This window comes from Arvicanthis niloticus, chromosome 11, assembly GCF_011762505.2.
Source record: "Arvicanthis niloticus isolate mArvNil1 chromosome 11, mArvNil1.pat.X, whole genome shotgun sequence".
NCBI lineage: Eukaryota > Metazoa > Chordata > Mammalia > Rodentia > Muridae > Arvicanthis > Arvicanthis niloticus.
In genome coordinates this window covers 16344077-16362798 of record NC_047668.1, presented here as the reverse complement: position 1 = coordinate 16362798, position 18722 = coordinate 16344077, and the positions used below count along the sequence as shown (strand labels likewise).

Below are 18722 nucleotides of genomic sequence, written 5' to 3'. Positions count from 1 at the left end.
CATGATGCCTACAGCTGCAGCTCTATGGTATTATGCAAATGAAGCCACAGCAATGCTGCTGTTTTCAATGTGTCTGCTATCAAAGGACACACACAACAGCCCTATAGTAAACACAAACAGCTTAGCAATGTATAAAGTAGTCACAAGCTGTGAGGCTGTTTTATTTTACTGTGGGTCATGTAGACATGTATTTCCTATTCAGGAGAAGAATTTCTATGAACAAAATTGGAATATGGATGTTGTAGATTCTTCTTAAGTACCCTTGGCTGCCCTATTTCAGACCTCAATGACTGAGGCCTGATGTCCCATTAGAAAGTACAATGGATTCTAAGCTTACTTTCCCTTCTGGCTTTCCCATAACTAACCCTGTCTTAATAGAGTCATTTGTCCTGTAGTCTGCTTCTATCAATAATGAATTTCTCCCTTTTAATTATTTAAAGAGAAAATATATGCCATATATGTGTGTGTGTGTGTGACAAACTAAATATATTATTCATATATATACATGAATAACATGTATATATACATATAAAAAATATATATATATAAATGTGTGTATGCAATATTAATAATAAGTATAATCAATTAAGTACAATACTTAAAACAAATCTCAAAACCTGATAAAATATTTTTGTACATCTTTACACATTTTGACATTAGATAGGGTGACTTCCAAACTACACTCATGGTCAGATGCTGTCTAGGGCAATACTGTCCAATGGAAATACAAAGTAAGCCACAGATGTAACTTTAAAGTTTTGGGTAGCTATATTTTTTAATGTAAAAATGAAACAAAGCAGGTAAAATTAAGTTTAACAATACATTAAAAATACCATTTTAATATGAAATCCATTTAAAAATCGTAAAAACTAATCCAAAGGAATTTTTAAAAAAATATTGTGTGTATGTATGTGTGTGTATAAGTGTGTGTGCACACATGTATAAAATGTGTTTGGGAGATTCATATTCCATGATGCCTGTGTGAACATCAGAGAACCACTTGTGGAATTGGTTCTCTCCTTCTGTCTTACGTGGATTCTGGGGATTAAACTCAGGTTGTCATGTATGCCTTTATCCACTGAGCCACCCTGCCACCCTTCCCCCAGGAATCCTTCTTATTCAGTAAGAAGAAAATAAGAGTTTGCAAAAATAGGCTGAATGCCTGATTGTAGAAGCTGACATACAAATGACCAAAATCACATTTAAAATGTGCTCAGCTTCACTCAGAATTATGGCCATGCAAATTCAAACCATGTTAGTAATGGTATCTGGGTATAATCTAATACTCAGAATTTAAAAAAGAAATATAAAAGCATACATAAGGGCTTATTTGTAATATTCAAAGCTTAGAAATAGCCCATATAGTAATAGAAGAGTGGATTATAGAATGTTGGGGCTCCAGAAAAATGTATTACAATAAGTGGCTTAACTAGGTTTATCTCATGGAAAGAAAACAATTCTGTTGTATAATTGCATTCCTATCAAGTTTAAGATCAGATAAAATTAGTTTACTGTGTTAAAAATCAGGTCTGTATGTTTCTTTGAGAAATATTTTCAAGGGTATATAAGGAAACATCTGGAATCCTGCCATTGTTTTTTCTCTTAACAGAACCTTGGTAACATGAGTGTACTTATTGCAAAAGTCTATATAGATGTCCACTTCTAACTCGTGTGATATACTCTAATTAAAAACCTTAAATAACTTATGGACAGTTCCAGAAATATTTTTCTCTTCTGACTGAGTCATTGGCAGCCTGGATTTCATACCCTGTAGACTATCTCACTGCCAGTGTTCAGCAGCTACATGTGACTACAGGCTACTCTTGATAGGCTGTGTAACTCCATCATCTTAGACGTCTCAGCTCCGCACTGCAGTGTTAGGTAAGGGCAGGAGACTACCCTTTCCCGGAGCTTGTCATAATCTTCCCATACCTCCTTTGCTTTTATGGACAATTTCCATTTGAAGTAGATAGCTGTTTTGCTGGTCTGTGGATGCCTATTATATCATCATCTTGGTCATTTGTTCTTAATGTTTTATTACCATTCTTTTCATGATCTTTTAAAAAGTTTTTAATTATGTGCAAGGCAGGGAGGAGCGGGGTTACTTGCACCTTAGTGCGGGTGCCCACAGAGGCCATCGGAGGGCACTGGTCTCCAGGAGCTGGAATTATTGGTAGCTGAGCTTGGAGCCATCTCCTCGGCCCCATGATCATCTATTTTTTTTTTGAAGACAACTTTTTACTGAGTTGCAACATGCCTGCCTAAAAGGCACAATTGTAAGTGAATAGCTCAAGTAATTTTTATATGATGAGCATAATTATTGTTTGACTTCACAAAACAGGGCAACTAAATGCCCTGAAGTAAATATATACATTTGATCACTGATTTTTAAACCAAAATGTGGAAAATATGGAATGGGGAAGGGGCAGTCTCATCAATAGATGGTGTGGGGACAACTGGGCATCCACATGAAAGAATTAAGTTAGATCACTCTATACAAAAGCCAACTTCAGCTGGGCTAAAAGCATAAATATATGTTGTGAAACTATAAACCTGAGCAAAGCCCCCCTATGACCTTGCAGAGACTTTCTGGAAGAAACAGACACAGAAATGAATGACCAGATGACACAAGTAAGAAGCAAGTGACAAGACAGAGGAAATTCTATGAAATGGTAAACATATCTCCATACGTGACAAGGGCATCAAAGTTAGGGTTCCTAATGCTGCAGTGAAAGATGACCAGAGCAACTGGGGGAAGAGTTTATTCCATCTCTCACATCCTCATCACAGTCTATCACTGAGGGAAGTCAGGGCGGGAGCCTAGTCAGTAGCAGAAGCAGAAGCCAACGGCAGAGGAACACTGCCTACTGATTTGCTTAGTCTACTCTTTTATACAACCCAGGGCCACCTGCCCAGTGAGCTAGGCCCTCATTAGAAAATGCCCCCCCAAACTTGCCTGCGGGCTAATCTTAAGGAGGTGGTTTTTTCTATTATGATTTCTTCTTCCTAAGTGTCTAGGTTTATGTCAACTTGACAAAAACCAGCATGTTGGGGGGTGGGGGGGCTACTATCCAAAATACGTAAAGAATCAAAACACAATTGCAAGGAAAATGGTGCAAAAAGGCAAACAAGTGCCTATCATGTGTGCGAGTGTCCAATATTGCTAATTGTCAGACATGCAAAGGAAAACCACTGGAGCGCCCTGTTGCGGGGGATGCTGTACAACAGATAAAGACAGGCTTGAGAGAAGTAGAGATGGGCTCCTCCTGTACATGGCCTGTGGAAATGTCAGCTGAAATATAGCTTTCTGGGATCATAGAGATCTGGTTTACATTTTTTAAGGTTTTGTTTTTAATTATGTGTATATGTGTTGGGGTGGTATGAGCACACAAGAGTACAGGTTTCCATGGAGGCCAGAAGAGGGTGTGTGAGCTGGAGTTACAGGCAAGCGTAAGCTGTAAATTACAGGCAATTGACAAAGGAGTTGTCACCCACACTCCAGTCCTCTGCAGGAGCAGAACTTGATCATAACTATGGAGCCATCTCTCCACACTTTAAAAAAATTTTTCAGTTAAAGAGCAAAGCCATATGATCCGCCATCCCCACTGCTCTATGGACACCCTCTGGAAGTAAAGTAAGCACAGCATAAACATGCATGCACTCCCAAGTTCTTTACAGTATTATTCACAGAAGCCAAGCTCTGAACCATCATAGCTTGAAGAAATAAAGAGCATTATTTATATACTTAGTAGAATAGCGTTCAGCCTTTAAGAATTGAGTTGTTTCAACAATATAGATAAATCTGGAGGGTATTTAAAGTGAAATAAACCAGGCACAGAAAGACAAATACTCCATGATTTCAGCTATATGTGAAATCTAAGAGTGCTGAACTCACAGGGGTAGGGAATAAAATAGTGGTTATCAGAGCTGGGAGTAGGACAGGGGTGATAGCTCAAGCAAGAAAGATGTTAGTCAGTGGATACAACACTTCAGAGTAAACAAAACGTTACTAGTAACCCAGAGCCTCCTGCCCATGGGTACCCAACTTCTAAAGCTGGAGTCTGGCTTGTGAGCTTTCTGTGACTGGGGTGACGCAGTGCTTGTCTTTATGAATAGTGTGCCTGGGTCATGACCACAAAATTCACTTTAGGCACTTGACTGGCTGCCATTCCTTGACTCACTGTACTGTGAAGACATACAAGAATGTGTCTGATTTGTTGGGTCATTTTCCAGCTCTTGTGCTGTGATTGTATTGACATCTGTATTGGTACGTTACCTGGAGTGCACTGTAGTCTAACTCAGGTGGATATGGCCCAATAGTTTTACAGAACGGCTAAAACAAAAGGAGCTGCTCCTCCTCCTCACAGCCCTGGGTGTGTCCTCGTTGGTTTTGTGTTGGTCGTGCTGATGCTCGATTCTGTCTACTCAGGTGCTTTGGCTGTCTTCTTTGATAAAGCAGTCACAGTGCTCTTACCTGGTTCTCATCGTGCTGTCTGACTAGATTGGTTTCTTACCTCTTCCAATAGGAAGTCTATCACACAGTTTGTGCTGTAGGAGTCGTGTCCTGCTCTATAGTCTCCCTTAAATGACATCTGCTTGTTCCTTAATATTATTAAAATCTTATTTAATGAAAATGCTTACTGAAGCTTATCTCTAGCATTTGTGTCTGCCTTCAAGATTGCAAGTGTACTCCTCAGAGTGTTGTAAGCCTTTCACACTTAGCTTCTTGTCTGCGTGAAGTTAGCGTTTGTATGGTGTAAACGGTGGACTAAGATAACGCTAATTTCCACGTGGCCACCAGTTAATGTGGAAGCACTGTGTCGTTCCCATTACAAAGCAGTGACATTCATGCATAGGGCTATTCTGGGCTCTGTGATGTTCCCCTATAGCCAGACTTGTTGCTGTTATTGTTTGTTGTTGTTAATATTGAATCAAAGTAGTAAATGGGTGAAGTTCTTGAGACAGAGAGTCTCAGTCAAGTGCAGTACTTTACTCGTGTGAACAAGCGGTATTAGTAGTTTACTCGGGTGAACAAGCAGTATTAAGTGTTTACACTTACGCTGGAAGACAGAACATCTTGTTAGTGCAAAAGGAAGTGTTGTTGGCTCTCAATGTTTTGTTTTGTTTTTTTATTTCACTTTTGTGATTTGCCTCCTTGTCAATAAATGATGCTTTATATATCCAATGCACATTTATGCTTTATATGTGAGTATTCATGTTTTAGCACATGTATGTTATGGTACTATTATGTTATTCTCACTATAAAATATAAAATTGATACTACAGAAATCATAAAACAGAAACTGTAGAACAAAAATTGTTTTCTTCTGTGTCAGCTGAGGCAGGTGGGTTACGTGTGTTAATTATTTTGGTACGTTTGGTCAACAGTAGTTGACTTCTCTCATGCTGCATGGCTGTTTTCTCTGTATCATGCTTAACTTTAGCATTGGTAGTAACAGAGCAGCCACTGTCAGAACACCAAGATAAAGACAACAAAATGGGGAGTTTGTCCCTAAATCTTGACTGCGACATGAGTACTTCCGCACACATTTCATTGGCCTAGACAGACTACATAAACGCACATGATTGGATAGGGGGAAGTATCCTTACCTTGTGCCCAGGAGGAGAGCTGGATCTATTTGAGACCAATGATCACTTCCTACATTAGTGATTTTGAAGCACATGCCCCTGAATTTATGTTTGTCTAAGAAAAATAAACAGAGAAGACAAACTCATTGTCTTTTCCCATAAAGTCATGTTGTTTTTAAATCTCTAATTAAAATTACTCTGAGTATAGGCATAGAGACCTTTCCTTTCAAAATTGTTCCATCTCCAGCTCTGCCTTGAACACCAGCCCCTTGAGGACTCATATGGACTTGCAGCTTCTAATGGGAGACATGGACTTCCTACTCAGGATTAAATACTTCTCTCTTTCCTTGTTTTTGTGTGGCTTTTCTATAACTTTTAGGTCAGATCTTTCCTCCAAGAAATCTTTCCTCTCTGGTTCTGAAGTAGATTAAGTCTTCTCCACTCTGCTCTCTCATAACATTCTGTCCTTTACTTCCAGGACAAATCTTTTTGTTCAATCCATTTCTTCAATTACAATGTGAGCTTTAATGCCCTGCTCACCTCACTGCATGCTCTCCCTTGGGTCTAGCCCAGTTACTGTGTAAGTGCACATTAAATGCTTTTTGGTAATATCAGTATATTTTATGTCTGTGACATTTATGCAGTCTGCAGAGAATGTGTCTGGGGTATTTCTGTAGTCCACAGAGGACAGTTGGCTCATGAGAAATGAATCACATAAATGGCAGGCACACTTATACCATACCTCTATGCCATGGGGGCTGAAAGCTTCCAGGATAAGAATGCTTTTTCTGTTCTCTCTAAATTAAAATACAGCACACCTAGATTTTTACTTTCTTAAGTGTTTTTGTGTTCTCTTTTACTGAATAATGTTTTTTATGTTTAAGTTGAAAACCTTACAGTCAGGGTATACATGACATTTAATATAAATGGCAGTTAGACTGCCCAAGCAACAAGGACATTATATACCCACAGTCAATAAATAAATAAAGCCTGTGGTACTAACCTGTGCTTTCTCCTAGCTTTCTGGAGGTGGTACTAAATTACCAAACCATGGTGTGATTTATTTTTTGATCCTTTGCATCAGTAGAAGGGTGTGTATGAGATGCTTTGAAAAGCTGTGCTGCACAGGACTCCTTCAGTGCTTGTCTTCATTTCCATGTGTGAGGATAGCCTTCATCTTCTCTGCTCTTCTGTTCAGGAACAATAATAAATGTTATCATCTTTCTGTCTATCAGAGCCATTGTGGGCTGTGAGTGCTATTCTTCATTTAAGATGCAAATGATGTACTAATCTCCTATAGTGATGATGTTATGGTGGAGCAGATAGGATGGCACAGACATGGTTATCTCTGTGTTCTCACGTGTGCGCTGCATTCTTCTTCCACAGGAGAGCCACTGGTTAAATCTGTATGAATGTGAGGGTGAAAGGTGCGTGGGTGCAGATGATATTTGCAGAGCCTGTTATCTGCTTACTCAACGGTACTATTGAATAATAATATTTCTTAAAGATCTGATTTATGCCTAAAGCCAGGGAAACTGAGAAAAAAGATGGGAACTGTAGGTGAAATGTTAAAATTTTACTCAAATAGCAGCAGTAAGAGCTGACGGAATCTTGTGCTAGCTTCAGTTTTCTCCATTGCAGAACGGGGATAATAAAAACACCCACTTAACAGTGTTCTTATGTGAAGAAAGTAACACCTTCCAAGTGCTTATTCTAGGACATGACTTAAAAGAGCTGTGAGTGTGTACGCTGCGCTTAAGAGTTTTGTCCTCGGCTCTGTTCTTCTCTCTCCCTTGTTCTTCACCATATCGGCATCGCTGCACACTTTGGCCTACCACTTCTTTTGTAGCATCTTTTCAGCTTCAGAAGTCTTTGTTGTTTCTTGTGTCTGATGAACATTAATCCTGTCCTGTCTTCTGATTTGTCACTGCTCTCATTGCTGTGACCAAGATGCCCAGAAGAATGAAAAGGAGAGATTTAAATGGGTTCGGAGCTCTGAGGGTCCAGCCCACAGTTGCTTAGCTCCATGTGGTTGGGGAGCATACGGAGGAAAAGCGTTCACTCTGTTAGGCAAACACAGAGTGCGATGGGAAGGGGAGAGACACACAGACAGAAGGAGACACAGAAACTGAAGAGGCTGGAGAAGGATAGCAGGTTACCCCTGCCAAGGGCAATTCCAGTAATCTCATTCTTTCAGCTGGACCCCACTTCTAAGAGTTGCCAACACCTCCCAAAACAGCAGTAGCTGGGCAGCAAGCGCTCAATACAAGAACCTCTGGGGGACTGAATAGTCAAAGCATAACAGCATCAGAGCCTGACCTTCCTTACCAGTCCCTTCTGACCAGGCCACTAGGTTACCAGACAGGTCTAGCTTGCTACATTTTTGTTGCCTTGGCTGTGCTCCTGCTTCTGACTGTTTGTGTTGCAGACATCACTGCCTGTTCAGTGATGACCTGCAAACACAATCTGAAGAAACAGTTGTCTCCAAGTAACTCAAAGGTTCTTCTCATTCTTCCCAGGCCAAGCATTCTAGTTCCCACTTATCCCCTTTAGCATTCATCACTACGTTAGTTCCCATGCTCATCTCTCACCAGCCTGAGCTCCAGAGAGCAGAGAGCCCTGCCTTACTCACCGTTGTATCATGAACTAGTAGGTTCTCAGCAAGAATGTGTTTGCATCATATACTACGACATGCTGAATTTTATTTCAATGACGTGTGTTTGTGTTATTCTAGGTTCTTGGCCTTGTCCAAAACATGAGTGTCTTCCAGTGTCCAAAATGTAAACACAAAACTCATATTTTTGGTGCTGATGGTGCAAGAAAACTAGCACAGACCCTTCATCTTGATGTTCTAGGTAAGACCTTAGAACCCTCTTTCACAGGGCAAATTACAGGAGGGGAAATGGCAGTAAAGTCTGGTAATGGGAATCAGTAAGTAGTTGCTTGGAGCTTTGCATCTTTAAAGTGTTAGTATAGTTTCATTGCGTTCATTAAGCTCTCCTGGGCATCTGTGAATAGGCTTTTTCTATAGGCTATGATATAATCTCTATGATAGATAAAAATAGCCTATAGATTCACTTTGAGGAGACAGATGTAGTCTGAGCACCATAGATTAAAGTCATGTTTTAAAGGATAGTAGTTAGATTGGTTGCAACATTGGATGTAGACATTACAGTATAAATAGGTTTATGCAGACATGCTCACTCTGTGTTACAGCGCGTTCTCTAACAGTATGTCCTTGGATTATGTGCAAATGCCTTCATGAGCTGTTCTTTGCTCGGCGGCCTTTCAGCTGCACAGTATCTCCTCCTGCTTTATTGTGATATGCGATTGCCATTTCTATAAGATACAGCAAGTGAATTTTTATTTTATGTATATTGTTTATATTGTTCATAACACTGAATCAAAGAAATTTTATTATATATATATATATATATATATATATATATATATATTGTATATATTGTTCATAGCACTGAATCAAAGAATCAAATAGTTTAGGAGGACAACAAAAATCACATGATATGTGAAAAAATAAAGTAAACAGATTTTGGGTAAAACATGGTTGTTTTACCCAAACAATCTTTACCCAAACTAAAGCAATCTTTAGATGTTTAAGACAACTTGTTTTTATATTGTAATTGTAAATGAGCTTCTTTCTGGGCAAAGACAGATGTTACTAGCTATAGATAGTTGAAAATTAAGATCTTTTAGAGATGAAAGAATTTCAAATATTCTCTATTATAATACATTTCTGAAAGTTAACGCTAAATGTATTATTGTTATTATTCATTGCACTGTAGCAGCAACTACAATACCAGGTGAATGCTAATGATATATTTTGATACATTACTGTAATTATAGCCACTAATTATATTCTGAAACTGTTTTATACTTAACTAACCTGGAGAGTTCAATTTTCCAAATCTACATAATAACGTAACAGATTGACTTTCCCTTATATAATAAAGTAAATGTATAATTATAATGGCGTTATTGAATTATGCTGGTGGTTTAATTCCTGACTTAGAACAAGCGGGACAGTTTTGTAAGTCATTTATTAGATGCTGAAGCCTCGTAGACCGGAAGTTGTTTGTTAAGCAGCGGTTCACGAATGTGTGATGCCCTAAAGCATGTCAGTAGTGAGCACTGGACTTGCTGTAGATGAGACCTCAACACTGTTACAGGAAAGGTAACTCGGGGTTCCTATTTGTCTACTTACTGTAGTCAGGGAACCCCAGAGAGTGCATGGACTGCAGCGAGAGGTCTCTACTAAAGAGGTTGGGACTAGGGATGAGGGACTGAACCAGGAGAGCATGCTCAACTAAGGTTCTGCTGGTTAACATCTCTGCCCCCGTTCTTTTCTCACCTGTTGGGTTGCTTATTCCTAAAACAGCTCTTGGAATTTTTTAAACTGTATTTTAAAATATATTTTTGTCATGTATGTTAGAGTGAAGGGGTGTGGTACATGTGCCATTGTGTGCATGTGGAGGTCAGAGAACAACTTTCAGGAATTGATATTCTCCTTCCATGGTGTAAGTTCCTGAACTTGAACTCGGGCAAGTGTCTTTACTGACTGAGCCATCCTCTGGCCTGAAGTGGTTCTTTAGACCATTATCCATATGAACCAAGTTGATGCATAGTAGTTAACTCTCACACCATTACAAGGAAAAGGCCACCCAGCATCTGAAATGTGCCCTGACTAAGATGCTCTTTCCTCCCAGCCTGTTCCCTGGGCTTTATTCCCATTTTTATTGTGGCCTCCATGGTATTCTGTGTCTGCATGTAATGTTCTGACTCTCTGAATGGCAAATACCATGTCAGTAGGTGATTGTGTGGAATACAGGGGTGGTCTCTTTTACTCCATTTCTGCAGCAGAAGGGAAGCAATTCAGGTTTCCTTGCTATTCATAAATCAAGATAAAAATCTTTCTGGGTTTCTAAACACTTTATGTAACATTTACCCTGTCTGCCCTGTGAGAATCCCCTATAGTTTTATATTGATCTGTAGAAGGGACATCAAATTTGCTGCAAAGATAATCCTTAAATGGCTATTAAAATAGTCTTATATTTTGTAATTTGGCTGGCAGGATATTATATTTGTCAGGATTCTCTAAAGGAACAGAAGAGAGAGAAAGAGAGAGGGAGAGAGAGAGGAAAGGAGGGAGAGAATGTGCATAGTTTATTAGAATAGCTTACAGTCAGGCTGGTCTAACAATGGCGATCTCTCTCTCTCTCTCTCTCTCTCTCTCTCACACACACACACACACACACATACACACACACACACACACACACACACACACAGACCCTATACCAAACAGCTAATAATCCAGTAGCTGTTCAATTAACGCGTCTGGATGTCTCAGCTGGCCTTCCATCTATACTACAATCCTGAAGAAGTAGTTTTTAATACCAGCAAAGTAATTCTTCAGGAACAGAATAGATGAGCTTGCCAGCAAGAATGAAGGAAAATTGTCAAAAAGCAGAAATTACCTTCCTCTGTGTCCTTTTATATGGGCTTCCAGCAGAAGGCATGGCCAGCCTTAGGGTGGGACTTCCCACCTCACATGATCCAGTCAAGCAGATCTCTCACAGTTGTGCCCAGCTGCTTGGGTTTTAGTTGGCTACAGATATAGTCATGGTGACAACCAGGATTGACATCTTGGGTACCTAAGAAAGTGAAGATTGAATGAGTAGAGTATGTGTGTGAAAACGTTATTAAGGAAGCCTATTTATAATAACTGAAAAACATAAAATAACTGGTTAAAAAGCAATACAATAGCAAAGTTGGCTGATACCTGTCTCTCTGCCATGCCATGTTTTGTGACACGGACTTCTGCATTGTTTATATTGCTGTCAGGGTACTGTGTGACATAAAGCACCCATTTAAGCACACACTGTGGTAGTCTATGCAGGAGTTTGGGGTACTTGTGAGAGTGCTCTGAGGCACGAGGTAGTTTACTTAGGACTCCATTTACTGCGTGTGAGTCCTCAGCCTTCAGGAGACCGGCTCAAAGTACTCTACCCTTAAGTTCTCCCACCTACGGGGGCAGCATTGTCAGATGCACATGGCTGCTCCCTGGCAGTGCTTCCCAGGAACACACCAGGCTCACGAGCTCATGTGTCATGCTACATGGGTTAGTAGATAGTAAGAAAAAGAACAATGTCTCAAAAGGAGGCTGACATTTGGATACATATCTGACTTACTTTTTAAGTGCTTCTATTACACTTTCTCTATGATTGTGTATATGTGTATGCATGCAAGTACCATGGCACATATGTGGAAGTCAGAGAACAACTTGAATGTTGATTTTCTCATTATATGCTGGGAATCAACCTTGGGTCATGAGGTTTGGGATCAAGCATCTTTACCTGCTGAGCCATCTTGCCAGCTCCTGCCTCACAAGCAGCTCTCTTCACATACTCATCCAGCAACACCATGAGGAGTCTTTGGGACTCTTACCTCAGCATTCTTTCCTCATCCATCTCCTTCCTGGTGTAGGACACAAAGCATCTATATCAGCTATTCCAGGGAAAACCACTCAGATGTCCTCGGAGCTAGCCTTTGCCTCCTGGAGATCTTCAGCAAAGAACAAACCAGATGCCTCACTTCATGGTTAGTTGCCCAGAGCTTGTACATACATACATACATACACACACACACACACACACACACACACACACACACACACACACGGGCAGGTAGACATAATTCAGCTTAGTTTAAGAAACTTTAGCTCAGATTTTATTTCTTTCCAAAGATGGAGTAGTGAGATCACGAATGCCCCTGTCAGTTTCTCTGGCTCTAATGTTTTCTCCTGGTCTTCTGCAGGAGACGTTCCCTTACACCTCAGTATAAGGGAAGCTTCGGATATGGGCCAGCCAGTTGTCTTTTCTCAGCCTGAAAGTGATGAGGTAAGTTACGTTTTTTCATGTCTTTCTTTTTGTGGAATGTATTCTTTATGATATGCAGAATGTACTGGAGATGAAGTCAAGTTTGCTTGTACACAGGACAAACATGTAGACAAAAGCAGCTTACCTTGATTTTAAGTCACTCATCATGTCATATGCTAGGACACAAATGTGGACACCAAACTTTCAGTTCAAGAACAGACAGCTACCTCCCAGCAGTTTTCTCATGAAGAACCCCATAATGAGAACTTAGATTCTCATCCTGCTGGCTGGCAACGTCTGATTGCCCAAGAGTATGACACGTTAGTATTACACCCTCAGTGGTTATTGAGAGAGAAGGGAACCCGATGAGAGAGAGGGGTTCATGGAGTACTCAATCAGTAGAGATGGGGTTTTGTTTTGTTTATTTTAATGAATAGGACTGGGGAGTAGAGCAAAAAACATAATCCTGAGTGTTTCATCAGCCAGCATCATGAAAGATATAACTGATAGATTTTCAAAGTTGCTAAAGTATGAAAATTTTAGGGATAAAATGTGTTACTGTAATGTTTTCTGAAAAACAGTCAAGAAATCAGTTACGTACATACCTTTTTCCTGCTCAGTCTTACTGTTTAACTTGGAAGCCCAGTTATCGTCTCTGTGCTTGTTTACATAGTTTCTGTGCACCCTTCCTCTGTACCCCAGTCTCCCAGTAGCTTTGTCCCGCACTACGGCCCTGCCATCGTAACAGCTACTCTGCTCTTCCCTCTCCACTCCTGTAAGAGAGCCAAGCCTGGCTAATACCATGAATAAAGTGAGAGGAGATGTGATCTGGAATCATGAGTAAACTGCACAGATTCATCTACAGTTGTCCTATGCTGGGCGCCCAGCGCCTCTCCCTGTCCCTGTCAGCCGACGTGGTGCAGCTGCTGGAGTGTGACCTTTGCGTAAATACAATATGGTGCTTATCAATGTTTTCTTTTTCTGTGTCTTTCCCAGATTAAATTTCCTTTCCTATTTTTCTTTAAAGAGCTTTCAAATAAGCAAAACCATAGCTCTTTATTGCTTTCATATTAAAGTGTGGTAATCCCAACTATCAAAAGTATCCTTTCAATATAAAGTACATGAAAAGTTTGAAATGAGGATTTTTAATTATGCACATTAAAATGACTTCCAAAAGCAGAGTATTTAAAGGTATTCTACGGTGATCCCTTATAAGTAATAGTATTTACTACTAATTTCAATTATGAGTTGAGATTTTAAAGTATTTCTACTTGTTTGTTATTGCTTTTTTTTTCTTTAAAATACTCTAAAAATAAGAAGCAATATATTGAATTAGAGAAATATGACCTAACAGAGAACAAATAACAAGCCATTCAAACGTAATTTAATTTTAAATGCTAAACAATAGTATTTGTGGGATTTTTGGAGTTAATGCTTGGTCTCACTGTTCTGTTCCTGGGTGATAGTCCTGAAGTTCCAAAACCAGGTCCAGTCTTTTGTCTAGGCTAGTTTTAATGAAGTTTCTTCAACAATGATAAAAGTCTCATGTGCTCATTATTAATGTTAAATACAAAGGCTTCAGTTTTAAGTAGGGATCGCCGCAAAAAGGAGAGCATACCGTGCTTGGATGTTCGTCCTTCCATGGAAGCCATTACTTCCTGTTCAGAGATTGCAGCATTGTTGGTGGTCATTTTCTAATAATAGTAGTTACAGGGCCAGACCCCAGCCAGGCTTTTATTTACATGAATTTTGTCCTTATAACAATGCAAAGTGATGTGTAGAGAATCCCCATCTTCTAGGATGAGGAAATTGACATTCAAGGAAGCTGAATCATTTCCCCAGGACTGTCATGAAGCTAGTAGATTGTGAGATAGTAAAAGACTTTACAGAAAACAACCCCTTTACCTGTGTCAGGCTCTGGCTCCCATATTAATTGATTTCCAAGAGACTGGCATGATGCTTGGGTTCACTAACTAGTACCATTTCTTAGACGATGCCCATGCATCCTTGTGAAGCAAGTGTATTCTCCTTTACTCCCCAGGCAGCAGTTCGTTTACACTGAGGAAGTTGGTCCAGGATAGTACTAGAAGGCACTTGCACACTCAGCTGATACAGGCTCATGCTTCCTCTTTCTACTTCACTTTCTGCTTGACTTTCTAATTATCCCAAGCCAGTTCGAGGTTAGAGTGCATGTGAGCGGACATCCAGATCACTTCATACAGCACAGAGCTCTGGAGGAGAGAGGCCAAGGACAGCCCCTTGAGTTCTGGTGCAAGAACAGCCATGGGACAGGGCATGGATACTGACCTGGTCAGAGAATCTCTGGAACCATGTCATTTTTTTTTTCTGGGAAATTGCCCAGAAATCACAAAGGGGATCTGTGAAGGATGGAAAAGCCCAAAATCAGAGCCATGTGGAGTCGCTGCTAAGCATGCCACTAAGCAGAACCCAAAAAAGACTTCTCTATGCTTCTAAATCTTTCTCCCCATCTATATGTTTATGTCATGGTAAGAGGGTTAAATAAAATACAAGAAACTGCACTGGAAGATGCAAAATAGGTTAAACCTGTCCTTCCTGCTATCCTTAAAACTGGTTATTTAAAGTGTCCTGGCCACCAGACAGATGCCTCTCCTCTCCCCTCATTAAAGGGCTGGGTCCCTTTATGCCCTTACCCTTACAGATCTCCAAGTAAACGTTACTCTCCTGGCATCTACAGTTCAGAGCAGCAGTCTGTGGCATGAAAGTGGAGTTCCCAGCTTCAGCATTAATGACAATATTTCCTGAGTCCTAGAATCTGCCTCTAGCTACAATGAATCTTGCCTCCTGATAACTTCCTTTTCCCCTATAACACAAGGAAAATTTGCTTCTGAAAGTTGAACTCATCAGGAATGTTTAGCTTTCAGAAGAAAGGGCACTGCAATGATTCAGTGAAAGGGGTGGGCTCTGGTGAACCAGGCATCATGTGAGAAGTTGGAAGCGTTGTGTCCAGTTAAGAAGGGGTAATGGTTGGTAACTACCCAGTGAATGTGCTCCAGTTAGGAAAGTAGAGCGAGCACAACACAAAAATGAGTGGTGTGACAGCCAGAGAGTACAGTGAGCGAGGAGAGGAGGGCTTGATTTTAGAACTCTTAAATGTCTTAGCATCTTTTCATGCTGGTGGCACTGGAGTTGTTGACCTTCGCCTTCAACTAAGAGCAGTACACATAGAATGGACTGATGCCAGATGGTTTTTATGGTTTTATCATTTGTATCGAATAAAAAATTAGCACACAGAATGATGTCCTCTCAAGTCATTCTTAGTGAAGATTTTCAAATATAAATGGAAGCTTTATTATCTTATAATTTCTAGATTATCACCCCACTACCTTAATATGAACTAAATATGATAAGCTAACTACAAATATTTCAAAAAAAAAAAAAACCTAACTTTTGTATATTTTTTACTCTGGTCCTAGGCACTCTGGTTCCTTGTTACTTCATAGTGACAGAGCAGACAGGGTGCCTGTGAATGGTCGATTAGACAGATCTACAGTCGTGGCAGGGAAGCTGAGTTAATGAATGAAGAGGATTAACAGAAATTTCAGTTGTATCCTTTACATAGATGTATTTGACTTTTATGTTAGATGAAGGAAGGGACATAGGGATTTTATTATTCTTCAAGGGGAAATGTCCTCCAAAAGCATTTATATGAACTGTTCAGAGACTGTAGCTCTCTCTCCTTGCCACCCAACTCTCTTCCCTCCTTCCCTCTCTTTCTTTCTTTTTCTCTTGTTCACCCTTTCTTTCTTTCTTTCTTTCTTTCTTTCTTTCTTTCTTTCTTTCTTTCTTTCTTTCTTTTTCTCTCATTCTTCTGTTTTTGGAATTTGGGGACAGAGTCTTATTTAGCCCAGTCTGGCCTTCAACTCACTGTAGCTTAGGATATTCTACAACGCCTGATTCTTCTGCTTCTATCTCCCAACTGTTGGATTACAGGTGTGTGATACCATGTCTGGCCAGGCTGCCCACTTCTTGGGGCATTATAGTAATAGCATTGTGTGCCAGCACTTGACATGCCTTCTCAAAATCCTCAAAAGTGTGTGCGGGTCCCACAGCCATTTCACAGCTATAGAAGCAGCCTAGGAGGAATATGTAACTAGCCCAAGGCCCTTCAGCTAATCAGGCATGAAAGAAAGACTCCAAGCCCAGCCTGTGTGACTCCAGGGCCCCAGCTTGCTCTGCCTCCTTCTAAATCATAACATCTTACAGATTTCCCAGCATAGTGCTTCAGATGCAGTAAGGACCAAAATGCATTTGTTGAATTGATACAGCATTGCCTTAAAAAAAAATTCAGTCTCAACAGTTTTGTAGAGATCAAAACTCTTAAAAAATCAGCACTTGGAAACTTCACAGAAAATGCCAATCTAACCATTACCGTGATTGTGATACACTGGGAATCTAAAGTCCATTAAAGAGCAAAGGCTGAGTGCGAAAAGTTTAATTATTGTGGAATCACTCAGAGGTTGTTTTTGTACTGTGGCAGGTTTGTGTCTCTAATTTAACATAGGCAAGAGCTCAATGATTATGCATGATGTCCTTGATCCAGCTGTTGGGGCTTAGGCATAAATGAAGATGTGTTACATACGTTTGTCATTTAGCAAACAGATGCTAGGACTTCTCTGTAGTATACATCACTGGAGGCTGGGACCAGGAGGCAGGTCACTTTGACTTAAAGTCCAACTTATTAACAAGTAGACATGTTTTAGACGGTCTTTTCCAGGCCATGCTCCCCTCATTTCCCAGGGTGAATATAGTATTTATCCCTGATCTATGAGGTTAGGAGTTAGCTGGCAAATAGGAAGCCGAGTAGTTTTTAATAGTGGTTGTATGCTTTGAACTATAGCAGAGTAGAAATTTGTGCTTTTCCAAAATGTTAATATGGAACGCTTGCTGTCATATTAGCATAGTAGCACTTGCTGAAATGTTAGCACCTGAGAGGCTGAGGCAGGAGGATTATAAAATTAAGGCTCATCTAGAGTACATGGAGAAACTCTGCCTCAAAAAAATAGAGTCTCGCTGTTTCATAGTTACTGCTTATGGATAAGATTAGCAGATACTATTACATTTGCTTAAGAGAATTCTTAAATTCAGATCTCATGGTCATTGTTGTAACTAGAGTAAAGGGTCCTGGGTTAGCCTGTGTCTTTGGATCCATTCCTAGCAATGCTTTGTGCTGGGAATTCCATAGAGGATTCATTCACCTGAACAGAAAATTTTTGCACAGTGCCCAAATTCACCTGGAGAAGAGCTGTCTTGTGATCAGTACTGCTGTTGTAAATTGTTTCAAGGAGAGTGAAGAAAACGCCTTCTAAAGAGAGCCTTATGCTCACTGTTAAAGTCTACACCCCAGCCTGCTGCTTTCTGATCAGATACAGTGGGCATCTATGGTGAACAGTTCAGGAGTCATTCAGTGTCTGCTGAGAAACATAGAACAATGAGTCTGTTCTTTTCCAGGCCAAAGCTTACCTGCATATTGCTTCAGAAGTGGTAAGAAGATTGAAATCACCTCCAGAATGATTCCCACGTGCCCTGGAAATTGTCCCGGTATTTGATAATCATGAACTGTCAAAAATGAGTGTTGTGGTAGTGTGGAACCCACTAAAATAATGACAGTTCTGATTGTTTTGTTTCATTTCTAAAGAAATAATGTCTCATTTTCAGATTTGATTTGACAAACTATGACTCACAAATAAATGTTCATGTGTGTGTGCTGGCTGCTATCTGATGAGTCTGTATTTGGGGTCTTGACAGCTGGCATCTCAGCTGCACTGCATGGCTTTCATTGAACCATCTCCTGAGAAACTGTGAGTTCACGATGCTACCATCCCAGGTATGCAGAGAACTACTGAAGCACAGTGTGTCACTCAGAGGGCTCACTAAATGTGGATGTGGGTATGAGTGTAACACCTTACCACCAGGCAGTTTGATCTTCCTTGTAGTCCTGTCTTAAACACGTACTTGATGGAAAGAACGTCTACTTCATATGGCACAGACTTACCCAGACTTAGTAAATCTGAATCTTCAGGATGGGGTCAGGACATTGATAATGATTTGATTATGATAGTGTCTTTATTAGTGTTATATTGCTATGGAGAGACACTATGACCATGATCATGGCAGATCTTATAAAGGAAAGCATCTAATTGGGGCTTGCTAACATTTCAGAGGTTTAGTCCATTATCAGCATGGCAGGAAGCATGG

The 18722-nt window shown here is 40.2% G+C and overlaps 1 protein-coding gene across 10 annotated transcripts in view; it reads left to right on the top strand.

Annotated features, from left to right (window-relative positions):
* Nubpl (NUBP iron-sulfur cluster assembly factor, mitochondrial) overlaps positions 1 to 18241 on the top strand; it is a 187558-nt gene extending 169317 nt beyond the window's left edge. For all 10 annotated transcript variants that reach the window (XM_076941877.1, XM_034513761.2, XM_076941879.1 and 7 more), the window contains 3 exons: positions 8324 to 8444; positions 12424 to 12506; positions 17976 to 18241. In XM_076941877.1, coding sequence (XP_076797992.1) covers positions 8324 to 8444; positions 12424 to 12506; positions 17976 to 18038 — 267 coding nt within the window. In that variant the 3' untranslated portion in view covers positions 18039 to 18241. The remainder of the gene's footprint in view (positions 1 to 8323; positions 8445 to 12423; positions 12507 to 17975) is intronic.
* Positions 18242 to 18722: the final 481 nt, after the last annotated feature.